Source organism: Gobius niger, assembly GCF_951799975.1.
Source record: "Gobius niger genome assembly, chromosome: 22".
NCBI classification, from domain to species: domain Eukaryota; kingdom Metazoa; phylum Chordata; class Actinopteri; order Gobiiformes; family Gobiidae; genus Gobius; species Gobius niger.
In genome coordinates this window covers 20,429,332-20,455,523 of record NC_136873.1, presented here as the reverse complement: position 1 = coordinate 20,455,523, position 26,192 = coordinate 20,429,332, and the positions used below count along the sequence as shown (strand labels likewise).

The window sequence follows — 26,192 nt, the reverse complement described above, 5'->3', positions numbered from 1 at the left end:
CGCTAATCTGTCTGAGCTCCATCCTGCAGGGGTTTGATCCTGCCCCGGGTTTTTGCTTCATTGCGGCGGGTTGGAAGCAGAGGTTACATTAACCGAAAATTCTCCGTCATTTACAGAATATTTTAAGCTTTGACGGAAAAATCAAGCCGTAATTAAAATAAAGACGCTGCTGTTTTCCAGCGTACGCGAGGCTCTCTCTCTAAAAGCAGCTTCACTGTTTCCCTTGTATCACTGCCGAGCCAGCTAACAACAACACGGGGAAGAAAACCACGATGCAAACTCTTTAACTGTAACTCACGTAAGTCAGTGATGCGAACTGGTAAATATTGACCCGTTCACTCTCTGCTTACATTAACGTTTACATTTGTATTAGCGTAATATGAGCCCTGATCTATAAGATGATGCTCTGAATAAGTCATTCTCCTCTGAGACTTTTACGCACGAGTTCAAACACATTTCTGACTCTGTTCAGATGTTTAGTTTAACCATTTATCTAACCATCTCACATTATTCCTTCAGTTGTTTAAAGAGATGCCTGTTTATGTTAAGAAATAAGAAGTTACAGGATAAATGGAGCTGAACTAAACATGATCTGAATAGAATCATGGGACATAGGGCTGTGCGGTTTAAAGTCAGATAATGAATTGAAATTGAGGTTTTGACCACTGCAAGGTAAGGCTGAGGGTTTTTTTCTGTCTCTAGAATTTGAGTGATACTAGATGTTAACCAATCAGATTGTGGAGCCTCTGATCTCACTTTGTGTTCATAGATTTCCCTAAAGCAGAATCTAGGCGCTATGTGATTCCATCCTGGGCTTATTTTCGTCACGTGGCCGTCCCCCAGAGGCACTCTGAATGTTGGGGAAACTCCCCCAGAAGAGGGCGCTGTCCACATAAAACCAAATATTTCTGAAAGTAGATTATTGTGTATAGATACAGACGGCATCTCGTTATAGAAGGGGGCGTGGCTTCGCCGAGGGGGAAAATAGAATCTTTAGAGAAACACAATTTTCACTCTTTTAAGCCATTTTCTGATGGAATATGAACTTATTTATCACATAAATAAAGTCAGGTATAAATCGGGCCCATATGGATATTTTCTCACAGCACATTGTTCAGTCGAAGTGAAAAAAACGGCAGTTGTAGCTTACGCTAGCTAACCGTTAGCATTAGCCCGATGCTAACATGTAGCATCAAGTTAGCATTCTCCGTTTTTTCTGTATTTATGGGCTGTTGAACCACTTTGCTCCTCTCCATGTTCTTTAGTGGAAAACTATATTCATAATTCAGCGTTTGTTAAAGTAGTTTTTGAATAATTAGAGAAAGTTTAGATTTTTCTCCAAATTGTTTACCCCCTTAACTGTTTTCCAACATGACCATATATGGGCGATTCCAGAGATGCCGTCTGTATCTATTGTTCTAATGTGGGGCAACAAGAATAAGCAACGCGAGCCATGTTTATTATACATATTACATATTATACATTCTGTACACAAGGCAACTCAACCATTATTTGACTAAAGTCTTAAAGGGACTAGATGCAAGTTGGCTCGTGCCTGACGGCACTTCAGACCCGAAGTAACGTGGCGTTCTCGAAGGCTCCCAATTGATTTCAAAGAACCAAAGTTTGTGACTGTGGTGTTCACTTTGGGTCATTTCATTTCATCGCCACAGATTCCCGTCTGTGTTGTTTAATTTTCTGTTCTTCATTTGCAGCGTTTGCTCATCTCGTCCAAACTTGTATCGCTCTGTCATTTGTCTCTCTGTAACGTCACAGCCTCAAACTGGTTCAGTCCATTCACAAAAGAACAGAGGAGGCGTTTGTTACAGTCTAAAAATAACATTAACGTGGAGTTACGACATTCTACGAGCTCTTCAAACACAGCCAGAGAGAACAGGTGACGATTCTGAAGTGAAATCCTCTGCTGAAGACGGCGAATGGATGAGACGATGGTGTATGAAGTGTCTTCAAAGTGGACGGTGAATACGAAGAGGCCCGGGTTAATAATACTGTCTCTTTGTTGCTTTTAGTTTCTATGGAGATGCTCAGACCGGACACTCCACTTTCAACAGCAGCTTTTACAAACAGGAAGAGCAGAGAAAGGCCCCGTCCCTTTAAACGGAGCCATAAAGCGCAGGGAGAGGATGACGCAGGCAGCACTTCACAAATGTGCAATAGAACATACACCTGAGTGTTTCTGATGAATAACAAGTATTAAGATGTAGATGGAGTTCCCACTGCCTTCTGCTGAGCTGGACTGTAGGGCTGGGTGGATGGACAACACGTCAGTTCTTAATCCAGTATCGATACTGGGGATGAAGTAAAAGGTTGGGCAGCAGTTACAGAAAGGATGAGTAACTCCACTGTTTTGTGCCAAATCACCCGCATCATCATCATCATCATTGTCAGGGACAGGAGCTGTTTATGTTCTGTTCCTGAAGTATTCAAACTTAATGAAAGTAACTACACTTCGCAATTGATAAACATTAATAGTATAAAATAAGCGCTTTCAGAATTGCTTATGGATTGAAATGCATTTGCCCTTTTATTGTCAACTCTACCACATGAAAATGCTGAGATCTAGATGTGTTTTTTTCTCAATCCGTTGATGTATCAATGCAATAGTTAACAGAGCAATATCAGTGATAGGTGAAGCTGTCTTTCAGTCGGTTGGACCTGTCACTCTCTGAGGCAGGACTGAAGAGACTGTGATGGTGTAGGGTCTCTGTCTGAGAGGACACTGTATGCCCCAGATCATAGTATTGCTACTAGGGCTGTGTATTGCCTGGTCTCTGGCGATACGAAACTAGTCCACCTTAGATTTGTATCAAATACATTAGCTGAGATCTCCGTCTGCCCCTGGTCCTGACAAGTCAGTCAAAACCTGCTCTAATGGCATTGCAAGTGATTTTGTCTACATCGGTATGAAAATTTACTCCAGTGTCCAAAAATGACACCAGTGTAACGGTGCACAATATGATACAGCCCCGCTGAAGTGGCCCTGAACCCACACCACAAACCACTAGGCTGCAAAGTGGCTGTTAGAGAATGAACAATGGTGTTGGAGAGGATCGATGAAGAACATGCAGCAGTCTGGATGTCTTACAGGAGACACTGCACTAGTCCTACCATTCAAGTCCGTCTATGCTTCCACAGAAGAGGGATAAACACCTCCCAGAGCGTCAGCCTGATACGCAAGCAAACATTCAGAGACAGAGTCTGAGCACCACAGTCAAGGCTATGACAGAGATAGTACGACTGTACAGCTTGACCCAGTGTGATAAATAGTGATTTATCCTCTAACAGTGGTGCTGTTCCCTCTGACGCCTGCAAAAACAAAATTCCACAAATGCAATTTGGCGGAATGACCCGGAATATCCTTTATTTGCACTATGTGCGTTTAGCTACGGTGGACATAGTGTGCCTTCACACCGTGCACACCCATAGCCTGATGGAGGTGAGGCTGCCAACCTGCAGATGGATAATTACAGTGTGAAGAACAGGATTACAGTCGGTCTGGAACAGCTCTGCTCAGATTATTTGTGGTTATGGTTAAGGTGCGTCACTCCCCTGTTCCCCCGGTCAGGAGGCCCTGGCTGGAGGACGCTGTTGTACATGTTTTTGGCTGATTTAAACTGTTTCCTCTCTGTCGTCCGCAGTCGTACACTTTGACCCGGAAGAGGATCGTCCACTACACCAGCTTCGACCAGAGGAAGAGGTCCAACGCTGCCGTGCTCATCGGGGGCTACGCCGTGAGTCTCCCATCAGTCACACTTGTTTTTGTGCTTCAAAGCTCCATAAATCAGCCTGTAATTCTTCAAAAATAAAAAACTTTGGATCTGTAGTAAAAATACATTTTGAATTGACAAGTTCCCACAAAAGAAAATGAATACTTTCTGGATAAATATGCTGAAGCAATAGTTTTTCAAACCATCAGAAATATGCAAAAATTAGCTGGCAAACTAAATTAACATGGCTTTGTCCCTCCCAGAAGATAATTCTCTTGACACGATGACTAAAGGACAGAAAAAAACACACATTTTATGCCAGTTTATCCCCCATTTCCCCTTATTTTTTAACCAATTCTTTGACTTTTTTTCTCCAAAATTGTGTCACAATTTTCCTCCCGTTCTATGTAGAAACTTCAAATCAAACACGTTAAAAACATTAGAACAATTTCTTTTTGGAAAATAGGGAGAATAATTTAGAGGTTTGTTTACCAGTTTGTTGGATGAACCTGAATCCCGCTGTGTTTAGTCAAAGGCTCTGTGGTCAGAGTCAGAGTCGTGGCTTAACCGATTGTACCAAACAGGTTTAAGTTTTAATGAGAAGGACGTCCTGCCGAGAGTCATCAATGTTTCACTCTGAGCTTTAGAGACAAAGCACAGAAACACCAGCGTCACCACGTTTTAGGCAGAAATAGTTCAGTCGTACAAATCCTTTCCGGTTTGAACCGTGTTTCCTTGTGTTTCAGGTGATTTACTTGAAGAAGACGCCAGAGGAAGCCTACAGAGCGCTCATCTCTGGCTCCAACGCCTCCTACCTGCCCTTCAGGTCAGACAAACTCAGAGATATCAGTTTGAAACGTTTGCTGTAGACCTAACTGACCTAAACATGAGGATATAATGTATTGAATTCTTCTGTCATTTTATTTAAATTCAAAATTGAGCCAGATTTCACTCCAACATGGCTGTGGCGCTCCCTGGTCTTTCCCACGCTTATTCATTCACAAATACTGACATGTTTGGTGTCCACGAAAGGCTGTGACCGAGATGACGCCGTAATCCAAATATGGTCATTTCCTTTGTGGGAGACATATACACAGGGAGTATGTGCAGACAACGGGACTGAACTTTAGGGCTGATTTCATTCCACTCTTGAACAACATCTGCACCATAAGACTCCACACTTTAGGAATTAGGAGGTTTTTTTTAGATCTTTAGATCACCTGCAGCGTCTCGCCCTAAAATGTCCTCTTTATTTACATTTTCTGTTAAAAATGCAGTCCTGAGCTGCAGTGTTACAGGGACAGTGTAGAAGTTTAGTTTAGAGTCGCACACAGAGCTCCTTTTGTCCTCTCTCCCCCTCTCTCTCTCCCTCTCTCTCCCCCTCTCTCCCCCTCTCTCTCCCCCCCCTCACTCTCTTTCTCTCTCTCCCTGGAGTTGCATAACGATGTGAGCCTTTAATGAGAGCCTGGATTAATGATGAGGCCACGCCCCTCTGTGCTGCTGGACGACAAGAGAGTTTATCTCCAATGTGAAGAAATGGAGGGAATGATGGGAAAAATCAGGGAAAGGTTGTGGAAAAGAAGAGGGAAGGAATTGTGAATAAATGAGTAAGAAATAGGTCGAGAATATGGAAAAAGGAGACACATATTGGGGAAAGAGTAGGGTAAAAATCATGGAAAAAATTAGGAATAATAAATGGAGAAAATAGGGCAAATATTAGCAGCAAAAATCTGAAAAGTTCGGGACAATTGGAGTAAAAATTAAGAATAAAAAAGGGTAAAAATGAGGACAAATTCGGGAATAAATAGGGTGAAAATTTGAGAAAAATAGGGAATAAATGAGGCCAAAAAAAATCTGACAAAATGGGGAAAAACTTGGGTACAAATGAGGAAAAGATTGCGAAAACGTTTCTGCCCGTTTGTAGTCTGTTCAGGAAATGATGTTTTTGAGCAACAAGGTAAATGAATATGTTTGCAGCACAGTTTTGCACGTTTCTAGTTTCCAAAAATACTGCTTCACCATCGTTCTGGAGAACGTTTTTGGACTTCTACACTCGTAATAAAGCCCTTGTGTAGAGAACATACAAACTAAGGTTAATGAGGCGCTCAGACTCTCCTGTTCCCCTGTAGCTAGGGATGCACTGATCCGATATTGGCATCGGATATCGGAGCCGATACTGGAAAAAAAAACGATATCAGGTATCAGCTACAAATGTCTGATACTGAACCAATACCAGTTTTGGCTCTTACTGCCTTAAAAACACAACTTTCACCAACTAATGAGTTAGGAAATGCTGTTAAAGAATAGCTGGGATAAGATGATCAGGTCACTTTATCAGAGCCTGTCCCGAGGATAGTGTCAAAGTCCAGTGATCCTTGTTAAAGGTTTTTCCATAGTGAATTAATTGATATAATTGATCATTGATCTGTAACATCATGACAAGAAAATACTTTATTGATCTCACACTGAAAAAAGAGGACCACTCACTTTTTCACTCAGAGAAAGACACTTTTAAGAAAGTCTCTTGCTATCGTTTCATATGGGATATCGGCGGATACTCAAACCCCCAGTATCGGTATCGGTTTCAGAAACATAAAGGCTGGATCGGTGCATCTCTGTCTGTAGCTGTAGCCTCAGGAGTCCGTGCTGGTTTGTAGATGTGGTATTTGTCAGAGTTTACCGAAGTGACCAACGGCTCGGTGCAAATGAACTGAACACGGCTCTGAGAGAAGCTGACGTTTATTATAGCCTTCTGCACGCACTCGTTAAACACCAGGCACTTCACGTTTAAATACAAGGAACTGTTGTTTTCCTTTGCAAACAGCGCATCTAGAGGGAACAGTAAAACAAGACAGGTTCAAAGTCATTTCTTCGACTTGTGTGCAGGAGAGTAATATCAGGAAGACTTCATGCTTCTTCTTGTTTCACTTCGTCTTTACTTGGACGAGGGCAGGGTTTCCGCCGGGCATTCAAATCCATTGAATTAATTGTGCCAAAATGAAGGGTTTTATGTCATTAAAAAGTTTTAAATTGGATTCAATCAACATTTCTTTGAATCTTATGTCATTGCTCAACAACTGTCTTCTCAATGTGTTAGTTCATTCATTTTCACCTGGAGTGTTGGCTGAAATCGGCTACATATTTTTGCTCAAAAGTTTCCCGTTTTGTCCAATTCTCTTTCCTCTGTTGGATGAAATGTTTGCAAATCTTAAAGGAATATGCCACCGTTTTTCCATACTGAGATATGTTCTCAGCTTAGACGAGTTGATGCGCACCTGTCTGGTCTTTGTGCGTGCTCAGTCACGCTAATGTTGTTAGCATTGATTTAGCTTCTCCTCCTCTCCTCTATGGGGCCAAACTGGGGTGAAGTTAGAAGTGACCAAGTTGTTCCATGTTTTCCATATTTAAATACAGTTACGTGAGCCTGTACATGATCCAGGTCTTGTCACACAAAATCAAACGTGCCGTTTTTGGAAGCGGATAAAAAGGGAAACTATATTTGTAAGGGGTAATAGTACCTTAGGAGCACTTCAACGTCCACGGGGTAAAGTGAGATATCACTGTGCGATATTAGTGCTCCTATGTTATTGCGGCACTATGTTAAAGCTAGCAAGCAAACAAAAAGTAATCAAGGCTGGGACAGAAACTAACACAGAAGTACCAAAACTAGCCTAATCGCTCACTGCTCAACCAAATGATCTAACACATTTGTAATGATCAGATCACTTTACGTGACTTGTTTACATGAATGTCACCTAAAGCCTGTAATAATACCCAAGGACATTTAGTGTAGAAAAGTCCAGTGATCCTTGTTGTTTTTCCATCAGTTTTTCCAAGACTATATCAATAATTGATCTGATTTGGTTCTTTTTTATGACCTAACTCAGTAGGTTCCAAAAGCCAAGCAGCATTTTTGGTCATGTTATAATAACAAATAAACATTAAAGTAATACTTGTTGCATCATTTTTAATGCTTTGAAAATATAGGTGTCGGATCGATATCGGATCCGTATCGGCAAAACAATATTTTAGAATATCGGAATCTAAAAAATCTGGATCGGCACATCCCTAGAACAAAGATGATAATCCAAAAATGAACACTGCACCTTTCTTTGTTGCATCAATTTAGCTTTCCTTTATTATGTGGTTTGTTGTCATGGACTAATATCCAGTCTTCAGTCTGGATTATATCTTGTATTGCACACTTATAGCTCTGCTGTTAAACATGGCATTGTCTGGATCAAAATCCATTTTCCTTTCCTGTTTTGTGTCTGAGCTTTCAGCTGAGTCTGTTTCTGACAGAGAGCTCTCACTGTCAAATACACTCCCTCTTCACCAGAGAATCATATTCTTAGAATTTGGACAAAGACTGAAATGAGAACGGCTAAACTAATGCAGCGGACGTGACCGAAGTATCTAAGTAAATATACGCCACTGTAATTAATAACCCTGTCTTGTCTTCACAGAGACGCCTCCTTTGGGAATTGCACCTTCAACCTGACGGTGCTGGACTGTCTGCAGGGCATCAGGAAGGTGAGAGCACCTGAATGATTGTTTGGCCTGAGGTCTGTAAATGGAGCCATTTGTCTGCTGCTGAACTCCTTTAAAGCCTCATAAAGAGTGTTATGTTTAGTTCACCATTGAAGCTCCACAAAGGTCTGTTAGAATAGATGTTAAATAGATGTTCCCACTCCCTGGCGTGGGCAGGTTAGATTATAACAAAAAGGTAACATTATTTTTAATTTATTTTGTGTGACAAAACAGTGTAGATTATTGTTGACTGAATGATACACAAAATAAACTCCTTGGTCTGAGACTGAACCGGACAGGAGAGTGGCTGCTATTTCAAACTGTTCTCGACTGTTTTCAGAGATCACACCACCAGAGTGATCTCTGCTTTACAAAGGTGTTGTGTTTTCACAGTTTTCTTCCGTTAAAACCGAGTTTACCCCCGGTCGGATCTTAAGCTCTGTGTCTGCACGTAGTCATAGCCAATCGTATCAATCGTATCTGATGATTTATGACGTACCGTAAACTTTTAGAACACGGTCTAAAGGTTGATCGACAGATGGAGTTGCTGCTGTCATGTTGGATCGGTAAATAAACTTTTCTTAAAACATTTTTATCCCTAAACAAACTAGAAGCTTCCGTATGTCAAATAGCTCGTCATCGTCTTGCCGTCCCTCCTCGTTCTGTGATTGGTCCCAAATCCATGTGAAGATCTCGGCCATGGTCCCCCAGACTGAAATGGTTCAGGCGCACACAGCAGTCTGGGGATTCCCAGGCTAGCTCTTCTCCCACTCTGAGCAGCACCATTTAACTCCGCCCCTTTCCTCTTGAGTCTCCATGGAGACGGTTGTCGATCACAGTAGAGCTCGAGGCATGAGGGTGAGAAAACTAACACGCTTTTGAAAACTGGCTTATTAAGAAGTTTACTTTTGAGAGCAGACAAGGAATATTTAGATTTTTTCACTCCGTGAGAGTAAATACTACACTGACAGAAAAGACAAAGGGACAGAGGAATATTATTCATCCAATCACACAATGGAGATCATTTTTTTCACTTAAACTCGGCTGTAAATACTGTTTCAGTGGCGCTAGCCCGCAGTTAGCTTTGCCCGTTAGCCTGTTAGCTTCTTCTTCGTGATTCCATTAGGATGTATTAGCCATGAAAGACCCATAAGGCTCACGGGCATTTGTTTAAAGACGATAAGTCTCAAGTGACATTTCTTGCAAATATTTATGTTGTCAATATCCTGAAAGCGAGAGAAAAGCGGACCATAGCGGACCATAGCGGACCATAGCGGACCATAGCGGACCATAGTGGACCATAGTGGACCATAGTGGACCATAGTGGACCATAGCGGACCATAGCGGACCATAGCGGACCATAGCGGACCATAGTGGACCATAGTGGACCATAGTGGACAGGGGGACGACAGGACCTGGGATCAGCCTGACACAGACACCGCCACTTTTTAAATCATTTAAATTCGTCTTGAAATCGCAGGGAAAAGTTTCCAAACGGTGTTGATGTTAAATATAGTGGGTACATTTCCGTCTGTCACATTAGCGATCGATTAGCCATGTTGTACCATCAGATCACTCGTAAAAAATACAAATAAAGTCAATTTAGGTGGCCTAGCCTATATGTGTACGTGGATCTCTCTGGTCACAATAATTATAAAAAAAAAATTCATTAGGGTTATAGTGCAGAGGAGCCCCAGAGCTGTAAAGGTTGAGAACCACTGCTGGAGGCTGCACAGTATATTGCGATATTAGGTCTGAGCTCTGAACACCTTGTACTTGTACTTGTACTTTCCACCACCGAGTATGGAGTGAATGTACAACTGTCTCATGTAAAGCGCTTTGTGACTATATGTCTGTGAAAGGCGCTATATAAATAAAGATCTTCTTCTACTTCTTCTACTTCTGGACACTTCAGGTCAGTCACAGCTGCTGAAAATGGCAGCACTTGTAGATAAAGGACTCCTGGCGGCTACACTTGATTGACTTTGTGTGTTTTTTTTGCTTCTTGCGACATTGTTGGCCTGACAGACTCTGATCAGTTTCCAAGATCAGAACAGGGAGGGACTGATTTCCTGTTCCATATTTGACATCAAAGGCATTCTATGAAATTAGTGCCACATTTAGAGTCACATATGAGGTGCTTGTTGTGGCCGTGAACTCGTGGGAGAATTCACCTGCACGAGAGTTTAGCAAAAAAAGAAAAATGAAAAACCGAAAGCTTCCGTGTGGTCTTTGAGTTTGTGCGGAGAGCGGTGTGTAACAGGAACAGCTCAGTGACAGACGCTGCTGTCGTCTGTGGACAGTCAGACGGACGCGGGTCGGTTCGGGGTCAGGCAGGGGTCAGGCAGGAGCTGATCACTGTTACATAAGCGAGCGCAGAGAACAGACGGGCTTTGTGGAGGAATAAAGAGGAGAGCAGACCAATCCACAGGCTCCTCTTTCGCAGAACTCTGCAGAAAAGTGACAAACTCTTTAAACATGTCACGACAAACCGAGACACAACCTTTATACAAACGTTTAGCAGGTTCATTGACACGGCAGGTTCCAACAGGAAAGAAAGTCATTAATTAGATATGTGCCACAGTTCCTGCCCTAAATGTAATTATTAAAAGCATTCAACTTGATTCCAACTGGCATGATTAAATCTACATTTTTTTAACGCAATTTCCTTTATTGATTTATTTTATAAGTTTAATGAAAATGCAAAATGTATGGTTTATCTACCCATTGTCTCCCATTTTTTTTTGTTAAAACCCTTATAATTGATTACAAATCTAGCAATTCACATTATCCGAAATTGAATTGTCACAGAACTGGTATTAGTTTTTTTTTGTGAAATTTTATGCTGCCTTTACACTACATTTTTTTCTCAGAGTTTTCTTGTTGTGTCCAAGTCAGAGGTTCCGCTAGATTTTTTTTTTGTCGGCCACTTTGGCCGGCTGGGTCGTAAAATGTCGGCCATTCACAGGAATTACCGGCCATTAAAAATATATACATAATTAACGTGGCTTATTATCAATAACAATCTACATTTAGGCAGAGCGCTACAGAGTGCTTTAGTGGGTCCAAAAGAGGCTATTGCTAATGAAAAAATGACGTGAGAAAATGCAGCTGAAAATCCAAATATAAAGTGCGCGTGGATCGATTGAGAGCGGCAGGTGTCACGCGGACCAAGCCTCATCTGCACTTTAACTCAGACAGAAAGTAGCCGATATCTGTGACCCTCCTTATCCAGGTCTGACCACATCAGCTGCTCAGCGAGGGCTGGGCTTTAACGTGACATCAGGTGTAAAATAATGATTAGTCAGCGCTGAAATATTACTGAGGGGCAAATCGACTGAACATGGAGCCAGCTCTGCCGCGCTCTAGAGCGGCTCCAACACCGGTAACTGAGCCGAGGCGTCTGCGCAGACTGACCGAGGGAAGCGCCTCTAAACCCGGCTACTCTCTGAGCGGCTCCAACACCGGTAACTGAGCCGAGGCGTCTGCGCAGACTGACCGAGGGAAGCGCCTCTAAACCCGGCCACTCTCTGAGCGGCTCCAACACCGGTAACTGAGCCGAGGCGTCTGCGCAGACTGGCCGAGGGAAGCGCCTCTAAACCCGGCCACTCTGAGCGGCTCCAACACCGGTAACTGAGCCGAGGCGTCTGCGCAGACTGGCCGAGGGAAGCGCCTCTAAACCCGGCCACTCTCTGAGCGGCTCCAACACCGGTAACTGAGCCGAGGTGTCTGCGCAGACTGACCGAGGGAAGCGCCTCTAAACCCGGCCACTCTCTGAGCGGCTCCAACACCGGTAACTGAGCCGAGGCGTCTGCGCAGAGTGGCCGAGGGAAGCGCCTCTAAACCCGGCCACTCTGAGCGGCTCCAACACCGGTAACTGAGCCGAGGCGTCTGCGCAGAGTGGCCGAGGGAAGCGCCTCTAAACCCGGCCACTCTGAGCGGCTCCAACACCGGTAACTGAGCCGAGGCGTCTGCGCAGACTGACCGAGGGAAGCGCCTCTAAACCCGGCTACTCTCTGAGCGGCTCCAACACCGGTAACTGAGCCGAGGTGTCTGCGCAGACTGACCGAGGGAAGCGCCTCTAAACCCGGCCACTCTCTGAGCGGCTCCAACACCGGTAACTGAGCCGAGGTGTCTGCGCAGACTGACCGAGGGAAGCGCCTCTAAACCCGGCCACTCTCTGAGCGGCTCCAACACCGGTAACTGAGCCGAGGCGTCTGCGCAGAGTGGCCGAGGGAAGCGCCTCTAAACCCGGCCACTCTGAGCGGCTCCAACACCGGTAACTGAGCCGAGGCGTCTGCGCAGAGTGGCCGAGGGAAGCGCCTCTAAACCCGGCCACTCTGAGCGGCTCCAACACCGGTAACTGAGCCGAGGCGTCTGCGCAGACTGACCGAGGGAAGCGCCTCTAAACCCGGCTACTCTCTGAGCGGCTCCAACACCGGTAACTGAGCCGAGGCGTCTGCGCAGACTGGCCGAGGGAAGCGCCTCTAAACCCGGCCACTCTCTGAGCGGCTCCAACACCGGTAACTGAGCCGAGGCGTCTGCGCAGAGTGGCCGAGGGAAGCGCCTCTAAACCCGGCCACTCTGAGCGGCTCCAACACCGGTAACTGAGCCGAGGCGTCTGCGCAGAGTGGCCGAGGGAAGCGCCTCTAAACCCGGCCACTCTGAGCGGCTCCAACACCGGTAACTGAGCCGAGGCGTCTGCGCAGACTGACCGAGGGAAGCGCCTCTAAACCCGGCTACTCTCTGAGCGGCTCCAACACCGGTAACTGAGCCGAGGCGTCTGCGCAGACTGGCCGAGGGAAGCGCCTCTAAACCCGGCCACTCTCTGAGCGGCTCCAACACCGGTAACTGAGCCGAGGCGTCTGCGCAGACTGGCCGAGGGAAGCGCCTCTAAACGCGGCCACTCTGAGCGGCTCCAACACCGGTAACTGAGCCGAGGCGTCTGCGCAGACTGGCCGAGGGAAGCGCCTCTAAACGCGGCCACTCTCTGAGCGGCTCCAACACCGGTAACTGAGCCGAGGCGTCTGCGCAGACTGACCGAGGGAAGCGCCTCTAAACCCGGCCACTCTCTGAGCGGCTCCAACACCGGTAACTGAGCCGAGGCGTCTGCGCAGACTGGCCGAGGGAAGCGCCTCTAAACCCGGCCACTCTCTGAGCGGCTCCAACACCGGTAACTGAGCCGAGGCGTCTGCGCAGACTGGCCGAGGGAAGCGCCTCTAAACGCGGCCACTCTCTGAGCGGCTCCAACACCGGTAACTGAGCCGAGGCGTCTGCGCAGACTGGCCGAGGGAAGCGCCTCTAAACGCGGCTACTCTCCCAGGAAGAGCCAGTGCAGGGCAGCGCGTCAGTCTGACTGACCACACGCTTGTTTAAAGAATATCCTAATCAAAAGTATTACTGAGTTCTTGACACACTTTTATAAAAGTAAATGTACCTGTAGTTCACTGTTTTCTTGGAAAATGTGACGAAGGATGAAGAGAAAATCCTTTCATTTCCAGCGTGACGATGGCGCTTCAACTGCACTTTGTAAAATGGGCTTTTTGATAAAAACATTGAATCTTTCTTTAATATTTGGGGCTGTCTCAAAAACACTTTATGTTAGTCACTGACCCAGGTGACATGTTGTATTTAATATATTTTTCTGTATTTCCTCCATATTTTTTACTGTCGGCCAATTTGGCCGATGGAAATTATTTTTACCGGCCATTTGCTTTGCAAACCGGCTACAGCCGGCTAACGGAAACCCTGGTCCAAGTTAATTTTAAATTTCCAAATTCCCCGTTCTTCCTCTGTTTAATGCAATGTCTGTTGACTTCAGAAGAGATAAATGCATTGGTTTGTTGCATTTGTGGCTTTGAAAACAATGTTTTATGTTATGTGATGTTTTTGCAGGCGCTGCAGCACGGTTTCTTCGACTTTGAGACGTTTGATGTGGACGAGTACGAGCACTACGAGGTGAGGTCCCTCCTGGCTGAACTAGACCTAACAATCTTAATAATGTCCACTTTTCCCTGCACTTACACCTGTCTGTGTGTTTCATAAGCGAGTCGAAAACGGCGACCTGAACTGGATCGTCCCGGGGAAGTTCCTGGCCTTCAGCGGACCTCACCCCAAAACCAAGATCGAGAACGGTCAGCGGCTTTGAATTGTTCGACGTCGTAGAAGTCTGTGTTCTGTGCATTTGGAGAGCTACAAACTACAGGGCTTTACCATGTTTATTCTATTATGTTTTGTCGCTTCGAGACGGAGATTTCAAGGAAATCACTACAATATGGCAGCACTCCCTCATCTTTCCCACACTTATACATTCACATACTATCAGGTTTGGTATCCACGTGTAGCACAAAAGGCGATTGAGACGACGCTGTAATTCAAATATTTTGGGCCGTTTTCATTCCACTCTTTAACAACATGTCCACTTCAGTCGCTCCTACAGACTCCACACTTTACAGGCTCCCACTCAACATTTTGAAGTTTTTATTGTGTTGATTTTTTAAACACTGTATTCCTGTCTGATTTATTGAGCTTTGAACCCCAAAAACACAATACATTTTTTTCCAGTAATAACAAAGTCCGAATCTCTCATATTGCTGTTTCTAAAGATCTGAAATTCCCGCGAACAAAATAAAACCATACATTTAAACTTGCTCCATCCATTATTTAGATTTGGTCGTCAAATATTATCAAATTTGGCTATTTTCATACATCAAATACCTTATTTTTATATGAAAACATAAAATGACTGAAAACGGACAATCCTTTTTTCCAACATATTTATGTCAGTAATGTACAGCAGAGGTTACAATTCTATATCTCAATTGAACAGTATTTCCTGTTCACCTGCTCCTTTTGTCAAACAAATGTGTAAATCTCAGTCCTCAGGGATTTTGCGATGATATTGTTTCTTCCTGTGATGTGAAAGTTGCTGAAACGACCATTTATAGACGGATCGTGCCGTAATCCGATCATTCGTTTGTGTTTCCGCAGGCTACCCGCTGCACGCGCCTGAGGCCTACTTCCCGTACTTCCGTAAACACAACGTGTCGACTGTGGTGCGTCTGAATAAGAAGATCTACGAGGCGCAGCGCTTCACGGACGCTGGCTTCGAACACTACGACCTGTTCTTCGTGGACGGCAGCACGCCCAGCGACACCATCATGAGGAGGTTCCTACACATCAGCGAGAGCACGAGTGGAGCCGTGGCCGTGCACTGCAAAGGTCAGACCCCGAGGAGAGGGTCTTCTCATTGTGACCATTACCTGTATGCTCCAGTAGAGGGCAGCATTGTTAACTACTGCTTCAGGATTTTTCATGTAATGCAGGATTTCGAAATGTATTGTAAATAAGAAACATTATATTTGAGTTGCTTAGGCTTGTATAAACTCATTTTAGTTACATTATAGCGCAGCCTGTGCACAGAGTCAATAGTTTTATTGCCTATATATACAGAGAAGTTACTGTATAATTGATATATAGATATAGATAAGCACGGACGGGGAGGAAGAGAGACTTCACACCGGTGAAAAGGTGCGGTTTCAGGGCGGCAGAGATGGCCACACTGGAGGCTGTAGAGGCCAGTGGTCCGCTGTGGAACACGAGGACGGTCGGTGAAACGATGGATAGGCTCAGGAGGGGAGCACAAGAAGCAGGTGAAGGGTTCCTCTGATGGACCAAACACTGGTGACGTATATCGCTCCAATTCACCGTCAATAAAGTCTATGTGGAAAAGCACCAAAAAGGCAATGCGTTTACACAGAGCAGGGTCACAAACGCGCGTCTTGGGTGTGAGAAGCACGTTTCCGCAGCCCCTGCCTCTAGCGCTCCTCTCCCGTGGCTACCCACTGCTCTGGCTTGCACCTTCCACCACTCCCGGTCCATGTGTCTGTCTGCTGCACCTCGATCTAGGGTCCATCGCGGCCGTCTCTGCCACCCAAAACATAAGAGTTCTGGCTGGTACTGACTGCACTTTCTGATTCGCAGCGGGCCTGGGCAGGACGGGTACTCTGATTGGCTGCTACCTGATGAAGCATTACCGGTTCACGGCGGGGGAGTGCATCGCATGGATCCGGATCTGCCGCCCGGGCTCCATCATCGGGCCGCAGCAGAACTACCTGGACGAGTGAGTGTCACTGTCACCGCTTCACCACTGCCATTTAATGTTTCATATAGCCTATGTTTTCTTAATTCTGCTTTGAGCTGCAGAGTTTTAAAACCGCTGTTATGCTGCGTCCACACCAAACGCGTCCGGCACCTCCGAGAGCGTCAGGTTTACATTTAAAATACACGGAGGACGCGCCTCCGGGGCCGTCAAGATGTCCCACAGCGCGTCACGCGCCTCCTCTGCGGCGCGTTTTGAGGTTTTTCACGCTTTGTAAGCTTTTGACGCGCCTCCAGGGCGTCGAGCGCGGCCGACGCTCGAGTTGGGAAATGTTGAACTTTTTCGAGAAATTCGACCAATCAGAAGCTTCCTGCCATAGTGACGTACGTTGTAGCTGAGCCACCGGGGCAGATGTTCTGTCGGCCCCACAGATGTCAACAAGTCACAAGTCACGGAGGTTTAGCTTCATTGTGAACCGGAGCTACAGCAGCTCTGGGACTTTTACAAAGACACATCAGTGTTTCTTTATCTAAACACCAGGATTAAAAGCGGCGACAAGAAAGGTTATTTAAGTGGCTGAATCTGCGCTGGGAATGTGTTTGGGCCTCGAGGACGCCTGTTGTAGCATTAGCACCGGAGAAAGCTAATGCTAAGCTAAACATCCGGTCCTCACGTGAAAACGAGAAATATGCACAAATAAAGTCAATAAGGAACAATGATCACGCACTGAGCTGGGCTGATGTTGTAGTTTATTACTCACATCATCTACAATGAGCTCCGGGAGAAAACCACAGCTTGTTAGCTCAGTTAGCTCGCATTGAGCTCCGGTTTCCTCCCATGACAACAAGCATTATTAACGTCAATGAATCCGTAACGACATAAAGCAGCTTTATGACGATCACACACTGAGCCGGCCTTCACGTGTCTGTGGTTTATTGCAGACTTTTAATCTGCAATAATACCTGTAGCAGGTGTATTTCAGGCAACAGCTACTTCCAAGATGCTACGAACGCACTCTGAGCTGACGCGCGGCCAGAGCGTCTGACGCTCGGTGACATTTGTGACGAGCGTCTGACTTTAGTAAAGCACAAGCGTCCAACGACGGGCTTGAGGCGCGTTTTTGACGCCCAACACGCGTTTGGTGTAGACGCAGCATTACACATCATGGTACTCATTTGTTACATTTCAGGCAGCAAAGAGCCATTTTAAGGCGTAGTTTTCAGAAAAACATCCTCAGGACATCCTCACGGACATGACTGTATTCCCTCAGTAATTACAGTCTGTGGAGTTCCTTGACCATTCCCAATGTGATAATGGTTGGTCTGCAGTTGTTCTTGTAGCTTGCATTATGATTCCAGTCGTTGGACTTGTTGATGTCTGCAGAAAGCCCCCGCACAGATGAATGTGGTGCTTCCGGAGTTTTCTTTGAGCGGCAGAAAATCCTGGCACGTCTGCAATTTGACTTTAGCCTCAGTCTTCAGAGCGCTGACCTCTGACCCCTCTCTGCTGTTTATCTGGTCCCTCTGTTTGCTCTGGCCCCAAACGCCAAAACTAGGCCACTTTCTGAACCTCACAGCATGACTGACACGCTCTGTGTGTGGAGAGATGGCTAATGCTGACACTGGGTTTGCAAACGCCTTTTTCAGACTTTGGAGCCTTTTGTGTTGCATAACTTGAGACGATACACGACGGGTGAAAACATTGATGACAAAGATTGAGATTTTTTACTAGTTATCTCGCTTTACACCTTTTTTAAGTTTTAATGTCAGAGTAAAAAAAAAAAAAAAGCTCTACCTTTACGTTGTGTAGCACGAAAGACTGTGACCGAGATGACGCTGTAATCCAAATCTGGTCATTTCCTGTGTGGGAGACAGCAGCGGCTAAAGACACAGGGCACATGTGCAGACAAAGGGACTAAACTTTAGGGCCATTTTTATTCCACTCTTTAACAACATCTGCACTTTGGTCGCTCCATAAGACTCCACACTTTACAGGGGTTTGAAGGTTTTGGTTATTTTGGTTTGTCACGCAGCATTTCAGTCGATATGTCTTTGAGTTCCCTCCGCAGCGGCGTATTTACTCTTCAGCACGTCTTCTCTCTCGTCAGGAAGCAGGCGTCGCTGTGGCTGTTGGGGGACACGCTGCGCTCTCAGAAATCCAAGCTAGAGGACAGGGGGATGCCTCAGCTCATCTCCAGCCTGGATGAGCTGAACCTGAACCCTGCAAATTCTCAACACAACGGCCACAACCTGCAGCTGTCCAAGAGCCCGGGCCCCGAGAGGATCCTGGAGGTGAGAGAGACACAAAGGGGTTAGAGCTAGACCAGGGTTTAAAAAAAGAGGCCAAATTGGCTGATAGGAAAAACTCTGGAGAGAAAATGGAAAATATTTCACCTAAATCGGCACATTAAAGGAATAGGCCACCGTTTTTACATACTGAGATATGTTCTTACCTTAGCTTTGACGAGTTCCACTTAGAAAATCCACATTGTTTAATTTTGTGTAATTATACTTTGTAGTGGAACACTTCACGTAACCATATTTAAATAGGGAAAACGTGGAAGAGCTTGGTAGCTTCTATCTTGACCTGTTTTGGAGCTATAGTGGAGAGAGGGAGAGGCTAAATGCTAACGCCGTCTGCGCTGTGTTTACGTGACTGAAGCCACTGAGGAAGATCAGACGGGTCCTAAAGAACTCGTCAAAGCTAAGGTAAGAACATATCTCAGTATGGAAAAACGGTGGCCTATTCGGACAAACTTAACATAACGTAGGTGATCAACGGCAGGGTTGCCAGGTCCGCGGTTAAACCGCGGAATTGGGCGGTTTTTAAAGCCATTCCGCGGGTGAAAAAAACTGTCCGCGTTTTTTTGCCAATGTTGACTTGATCAAAATCACTATTTCGAAGGCAAATCCAAGGCTCTGTAAGCTGCTTTTTCAATAAGGGGGAGAAATAGGGGCTGTTTCTCATCATCGCAGGAGCACATGGGCTGTGTTAACTAGTAAACAATATGGAAATTTTCCAGCCGCGCCGTATGTCCGCGGGTTTTCCGCGGTTTTCAGATATTTTTGGGCGGGTTTGGCTGCCCATACCTGGCAACCCTGATCAACGGGATCACGGCGGCAGGTTGACGCAACAAGAGCTAATACATTTCATTGGGTTATTCTTAAAACCTGCGCGTGTTCGGTTAAATGACTGACTGAATGATTCACCCTGTCCCTCCAGAATATTTCAGCGGTGAGGAAATGAATCGTGGCGGCGCTCTGCTGAATGAAACTTTGTTGTGCAAAGGAGTTACTTATATTTTGCACCTGAAGCCACGTTAGAGTGGTTGGGCTGACATCGCGGACAGAGCTGGATAAGGACAGCAATAAGGTTTACCACCTGTCGATATATATCGGGCCGAGAATTGAATGGCTTAGTTTTAAGCCATTCAATTGATCACAGCACAAAATGCCGCGGCTAGCAACGGTATGATAATGCTAACCGCAGAATGCTAATACTAACAGCAACTAATCAAAGCTGGGACAGAAACTATGATTGGACCACATGAAGTAATAAAATAAAATCTGCCACTGCTGGAGTGGCCAAGTATTCATGTTTTTACAGGATTACAGACCAGACATACAGTCGGGTCCATAATTTTATTGGGACATTGACTAAATTCTTATGTTTTTGGCTCTATAAACCACCACAATCGATTTCAAATGAAACGACCAACCTGTCCTCTTTAATCTGATTTACATCCAAATCAGATGAGCGGTGTAGGAAGTACAAGCTTTAGTATGTGAACCTCACACTTTTTAAGGGACCAAAGGTCATGGGACAAGTGGCTGTTCAGTGGTTCCATGGCCGAGACTCCTAGACTTCAGGCTGTAATTGACTGCAAAGGATTTGCAACCAAATATTAAACATAAAAATGTTTGATTCATAAGTATTGCTTTGTCCCATTACTTTTAGTCCGTTAAAAAGTGGGAGGCTCACAAACGCTTGTTATTGCTATACCGGTCATCCAATTTGGGTGTAAATAAAAAAATTAAAGCTGAAAGTCTTGGTTGTTTCATTTTATTTCAAATTGACCGAAATTATCGGTCAAAAATATCAGCCAAGCATATCGGCATCAGCTTTAGAAAGACCCATATCGGGCGACCTCTAGTTCAAACATGACTGTTCCCAAAGATACCTTCTGTTCATGGCGGGGTTTGTCTTTCCTCAGAGCGACGTGGACAGCGCAGTCACTCAGGGAGACAAACTGAGAGCCTTAAAGGGCCGGCGTCCTCGCCCGGCCACGACGGGAACGCTCAGGTGGGTTTACGTCTAAAACATCTCTCTTTACCGTCTTCTTACTCTGACACTAAAGCTCTGTGACCAACCTGTTTCCAGTGCGGGACAGGTTAGTCAGCAACGTGTTGTGTGTTTCAGAGTGGAGGAGATGAAGATGCACAGCAGAACGTCAACTCAGCCACTCAGGTACCAGATCTCTGCTCTTTCACACAAATGTCTAGATTTTGAGTCTACATGCAATACAATTCTAGCAGCAGAGCTCACTAGCACAGGGCCAAATAGTTATATGATGATATAAAAGGGACAGATCGTGATAACAATATGTTGTTATATTATATAGTGCCACGGCGACCAGAAGCAGCTTTAGTGTATGGCAGTATTAAAAATTCACACTGGTTGGCACAAAATGCACAATGTGGCCCAGCCCCATGATCACAGCCCTCCCCTCTGGATCATTATCAGACACTTTAGTAAACTAACAATGATGTTCCTGTAGGTCGTCGATGGGGATGGGTCAGGGCCCGGCGTCACCGCTCAAAGCCTCCAAGTTCCCATCATCCTCTGCTTCAGCGGCCGCCAAACGCATCGGGAGGAGCTCCTCCGGCGCCGCGGCTAACCTGCGCAGGTGAGACGCACTTGTTTACTTCCTGTTCTCTCTGACCTCACAGAGCCTCTCCTCTCCTTGTATGTCCTCAGTTTGATACGTCTCTTGTCTCTCATCGTGTGTCAGTGAGCCTCTAATCCAAAGTTTAGAATGACACTGTCGGTATCAGCAGGTTCTGCTCAACCTCTGTTATCAGTGTTTTAAGTTGGCCAGTAAGTGTCAGGCATTTTCCCACCGCACAAACCTTTTTTCCCCTTTTGCACCACTTTAAGAATCACTTTCCAGCAGGAGAGAACTGGGCCTGGGACAGAAATGTTTCTGCTCCTGCTACTACCTGCTAGTACTTACAGTCAGACCAGGAACTCTTCGGTGATGAGGTTAAGTAGCAAAAGACGTATATTACAACGCAGTGATTCACATGTCTAGACATTAAAAACTAAACTAAACTTAACTCTCAATATTTACTAAAGACGCACAATCCAGACGCTTAAACTTCGTAACCTGTGTTTTTACCAGAGTTTATCCCTCACTTCAGGGACAAACCGAGGACTGAACTTGCAAAAAGTAGATGGTGAATTTAGCGCAGTTTGATTCAGGTTGTTGTTGACAGATTGTTTGTTCTCGTGGCCGTTGTTGTTTTTTTAAGTCTGTCGTGACTCTGCACTTGTAGCTCCGCCCTCAGCTCGCGATTGGCCTGCTCCCTCAGTGACCTGTACGCCTCGCTCCCCGCCTCTGCCTCCTCGTCCGTGAGCTCCGTCCCTGTGCGTCTCTACGGAAACCGGCCCGAGGTCAACAACAACAATGGGCCGCTGTTCATGGGGCTGCCCCCTTCCGCCAGCGTAGCCACGACGACAAAGAGCCGGGAGTGGGCGGGGCCATACCGGGCACCGGGAGGAGGCTACAGCGGGTTAAAGGGCGGGAGGTACCTGAGCCGCTCCATCCCCGTAAGTCTCTCACGGCAGCAGCACAAACTCTTTGATCTGTCCTCTCATTGGTCAGTTTGATCTGTCCTCTCCTCTCATTGGTCAGTTTGAACTGTCCTCTCCTCTCATTGGTTAGTTTGATCTGTCCTCTCCTCTCATTGGTCAGTTTGAACTGTCCTCTCCTCTCATTGGTCAGTTTGATCTGTCCTCTCCTCTCATTGGTCAGTTTGAACTGTCCTCTCCTCTCATTGGTCAGTTTGAACTGTCCTCTCCTCTCATTGGTTAGTTTGATCTGTCCTCTCCTCTCATTGGTCAGTTTGAACTGTCCTCTCCTCTCATTGGTCAGTTTGATCTGTCCTCTCCTCTCATTGGTCAGTTTGAACTGTCCTCTTCTCTCATTGGTCAGTTTGATCTGTCCTCTCCTCTCATTGGTCAGTTTGAACTGTCCTCTCATTGGTCAGTTTGAACTGTCCTCTCATTGGTCAGTTTGAACTGTCCTCTCCTCTCATTGGTCAGTTTGTTCTGTCCTCTTCTCTCATTGGTCAGTTTGAACTGTCCTCTCCTCTCATTGGTCAGTTTGATCTGTCCTCTTCTCTCATTGGTCAGTTTGATCTGTCCTCTCCTCCTATTGGTTTGCATTCACATGACGTCACAACATTGTAAACAGTTTATCATTTAAAATGAGTTAGTGCAGGATTTCTGTTGTGGAAATGATGGTAACGCAAATGCTGAATATCAGTCTCTGTTTATGGTTAATTTCTCTACAACAACAGAACCTTTCCACATGAAACAAAAACTGTCACAAAGTGCAGCATCTTCTCTCTCAGCACAGAGATGAACTGAAGTCACATGAGTGTTTCATAAAGGGGTCCAAAAGTGGAGACAATATTCAAAACGATGAAAGGACTTTCTGCCATAAGATGCTGATTTGTAAATTCTGTCACTTCCAAATAATGATCGGTGAAAACATTTGGACATTCTTTTCAGAAACTGTCTCTCCCTGCTCCACCACTATAGCGCACTTTCTAGAACATTGTGAATGCAAACAATCGGTGAGTCTGAATCTGTTCTCTCCACATCTGCCTCTGTGCACAGAATGTTTCATTATAACATAATGCTAACTTCCTGTTTCTATACAGTAATGTTTATATAATTGAATAAATCTTCTGTGAGAGACAGCCTTTTTACTGCCAACAGTGAAACTCCGTTTATTTTACACATCAAATCAAATTTATTTGTATAGCACATTTAAAACAACTGCTGTTGACCAAAGTGCTTCACAAAAGGTCTACAGTACAGAGAAAAAAAACAACAACATATAAATATAATAATAAGACACAGTGGTTAAAGGGGAAGTGAAACCTGCGTTCCTCACTGGTGTTGGTAATGACTTTATTAACAGCTGGTGACTCTGGGTTTCTTATTTCTTACAATATTCTGTACTAACGTCTTGAAGCTGCTGCTGAGACGACGAGCCACAGAAAACAAAACTGAAGTTTGTCGCTCGGCCGTGCTGAACAGACACATGTTTGTGATTCCTGGATTGTGCGACGCGCAACAACAAAAGATTGATCAGGTTCTGCCGGGGCTCGAAATTGCAACTATTTTAGTCGCATATGCTCCCAAATTTATGCCTTTGCGATCTAAAAATAGAATCACTCACATGTTTGCAACTGCCAGCGTAAATGCTCCGCCTTAAAAGATTCTCATGCTACCTTAAAAAAACCTTGTGTCAAACACTGCTTGTCAGCAACAGCAAACTTTCTGTTCTAAAATAGTTGAAGAGCATATGGTAAACTCCGATCGGTCCCCTTTTGGCTCAGCGCCGCTGTCATTCCTCCCAGTCACATGCGTGTGTGTATGTATTTAAACACATTGGGACTCGGGGCATCTCACAAATGACACTCGAAACTTCAATCCAACCCGCTCGCCCCCTCGTGCAGCCCTGAAAGTAAATCATCGCTGCTCTCGCTAAAAAAGGTCCCGGCAAAGGGGTTTGCCACGTGTCGCGTGAAAAATGTCATGTGTTTTTCTGTTGTCGTTGCATAATTCATTCATATCTATTTGGCCCAAACCATGTTTGGTTTGGTTTCAAACAGTGTGTGTTTGTGAACTCACAAATACCAGGATAATTCCACTTGTAGGTGAGTTAAATGGGCACTTTACACATGTCAAAAACAACTTTAAAGCCTTGTTTCAAAGAAAGTTAGAGTTTGTATGGCTAGATTTCCCCCCCATAATAACTCTGGGGTGGGTACAGTTTGACACATGGTTTTCATGGTATAAATATTAAATGTGCTTTTATGTTCTTGTAGCCAGACAGGTACGAGATAAAACACAGGTCAGAACATAATAGCATCATTACTAGAAGACCTAGTGAACCTAATTGGACTGATGAATATTAAAAGTTTTAGCTTTGGGCTTTGATTGACATTTCCTGGAGCACTGTGGAGGTTTGTTTTTCATTAGTTTTTTGCTCTGTAGGAAGAGACTGAGAGACTGTTAATGTAAACGGGGGGAATGAGCACAGAGGCTCATCTCTGTTGACAAGAAATGGAAGCAAATGGACAAACAGAGGTCAAACATTATTGAATACATACTGATATTTAGATAGATGATAGAGGATTTTTTCTTTTTTGTATTTTTGGCATGAAGAATTTACTACTTACTACTTTTGAATAAATGTCTTGCTTTAGTTGAGTTACTACCTACTTTGTTCTTTACTCCTGCACTGCTGAAACAAAGTCATTCCTCCATTGAAGGACAAATGAGCGTAAAGTCTGCGTGTTCATGTCAAAGTTTTGCTGCCAAAGAAATTGAATCCTTGTCTTGTTTTAGTGTTTTCATCCAAAACCTGCACATTTCTCACATTGTTCTTCTCTCCCTCTCTCCACAGTCTCTTCAGTCTGAGTTCGTCCAGTACTAAGTCCCGCGTGGCGTGACCCGGACTCCGTTTCCCAGAGTGCTTTGCTGCTGCTCCTCTGACATGACGGACTGAACTGTACATAACTCCTCCGTCGCAGAGAGAGAGATTTATTTAGATAAACGCAAACTTGAAGAAGAGATTTTATATTTTGTGACAGAGAATCTTGTATTTTTTTTTGCCGTAGAGTTTTATTTTTTAAAGGATTCAACGGATCGGACGCAGTATTTTCCTCGTCGTTTTTTGGATTTTGAATAATATTCCGAAGAAGGGACTTTCTCCGAACTCAGGGGACGCGAGTGAATGAAGCGCCTTTAGTGTCTTAACGATGTTTTAAAGACTGTAAAGAACCTGGTTATATATATATATTTGTTTAGTTTTTAACACGAACTGATATAATTTTTAACCTGATTTGAAATCAGCGTTTTTTCTTCACTAAGCTTTGTTTCTAATTTTACACGCCTTTAGATTAGCCTTATGTGGACATGTACTGCTTAAGTGATCTGTAATTTAAGATTTTATAACACAGGATGCTTTATCATTAAGGACTGTGTTGGCTGTGAGGGACATGGTCCGCCCTAAAGCGAGTCCTATCCTGCAAAATGGACTTTTTAAAGCTTTAAACCATGTGTTGACGTCATTGCATCGTCAGAAACGGACGCGGTTTGGTCGTTTCTTCTGCTGCTGACGATGTTTTTGATGTTTTTGATTGTGTTTGCTCAGAGTGACATCCCAAACAACCAACCCAAACTCTAGACCACTCCCGACAGCAGCACAGAGCGCGTGCACATGATGTTACGTCTCAGTGAAAGGTTAGCTGTCAGTTGGGCATCGCTTTGTAATAACGGTGCTTGTTAGGTCATTAATCTGCCTATGCTGACAGGAGAGGAGTAGCAGCTTATTCCTACGCCCCATGAGCCTTTGAGTGAGGGATGGAAGGGATTTCTGGTATGACCGGGACCTCTGTAGATTTCTCGCTCTAATCCACTTTTCTGAGGTTTAGAGGAAAACGCAAACTCTGTGGAACACGAGCTGAAACCAAACTACGAGCCGCGATTAGCAGTCACAATAAACTTCTGACTGAAAATGGCACCGTTGAAGA

General features: G+C 44.9%; 1 protein-coding gene across 2 annotated transcripts in view; it reads left to right on the top strand.

Annotated features, from left to right (window-relative positions):
• Positions 1-25,785, top strand: part of cdc14ab (cell division cycle 14Ab) — a 31,682-nt gene extending 5,897 nt beyond the window's left edge. The window contains exons 4-16 of one of the 2 annotated variants that reach the window (XM_079580753.1): positions 3,660-3,752; positions 4,475-4,554; positions 8,195-8,261; positions 14,154-14,216; positions 14,305-14,392; positions 15,249-15,479; positions 16,242-16,380; positions 18,467-18,650; positions 20,573-20,661; positions 20,779-20,826; positions 21,137-21,265; positions 21,915-22,188; positions 25,064-25,785. In XM_079580753.1, coding sequence (XP_079436879.1) covers positions 3,660-3,752; positions 4,475-4,554; positions 8,195-8,261; positions 14,154-14,216; positions 14,305-14,392; positions 15,249-15,479; positions 16,242-16,380; positions 18,467-18,650; positions 20,573-20,661; positions 20,779-20,826; positions 21,137-21,265; positions 21,915-22,188; positions 25,064-25,093 — 1,515 coding nt within the window. In that variant the 3' untranslated portion in view covers positions 25,094-25,785. Of the gene's footprint in view, positions 1-3,659; positions 3,753-4,474; positions 4,555-8,194; positions 8,262-14,153; positions 14,217-14,304; positions 14,393-15,248; positions 15,480-16,241; positions 16,381-18,466; positions 18,651-20,572; positions 20,662-20,739; positions 20,827-21,136; positions 21,266-21,914; positions 22,189-25,063 lie in introns of both variants that reach the window. The other variant, XM_079580752.1, reaches the window with a different exon arrangement.
• The last annotated feature ends 407 nt before the right edge of the window (positions 25,786-26,192 follow it).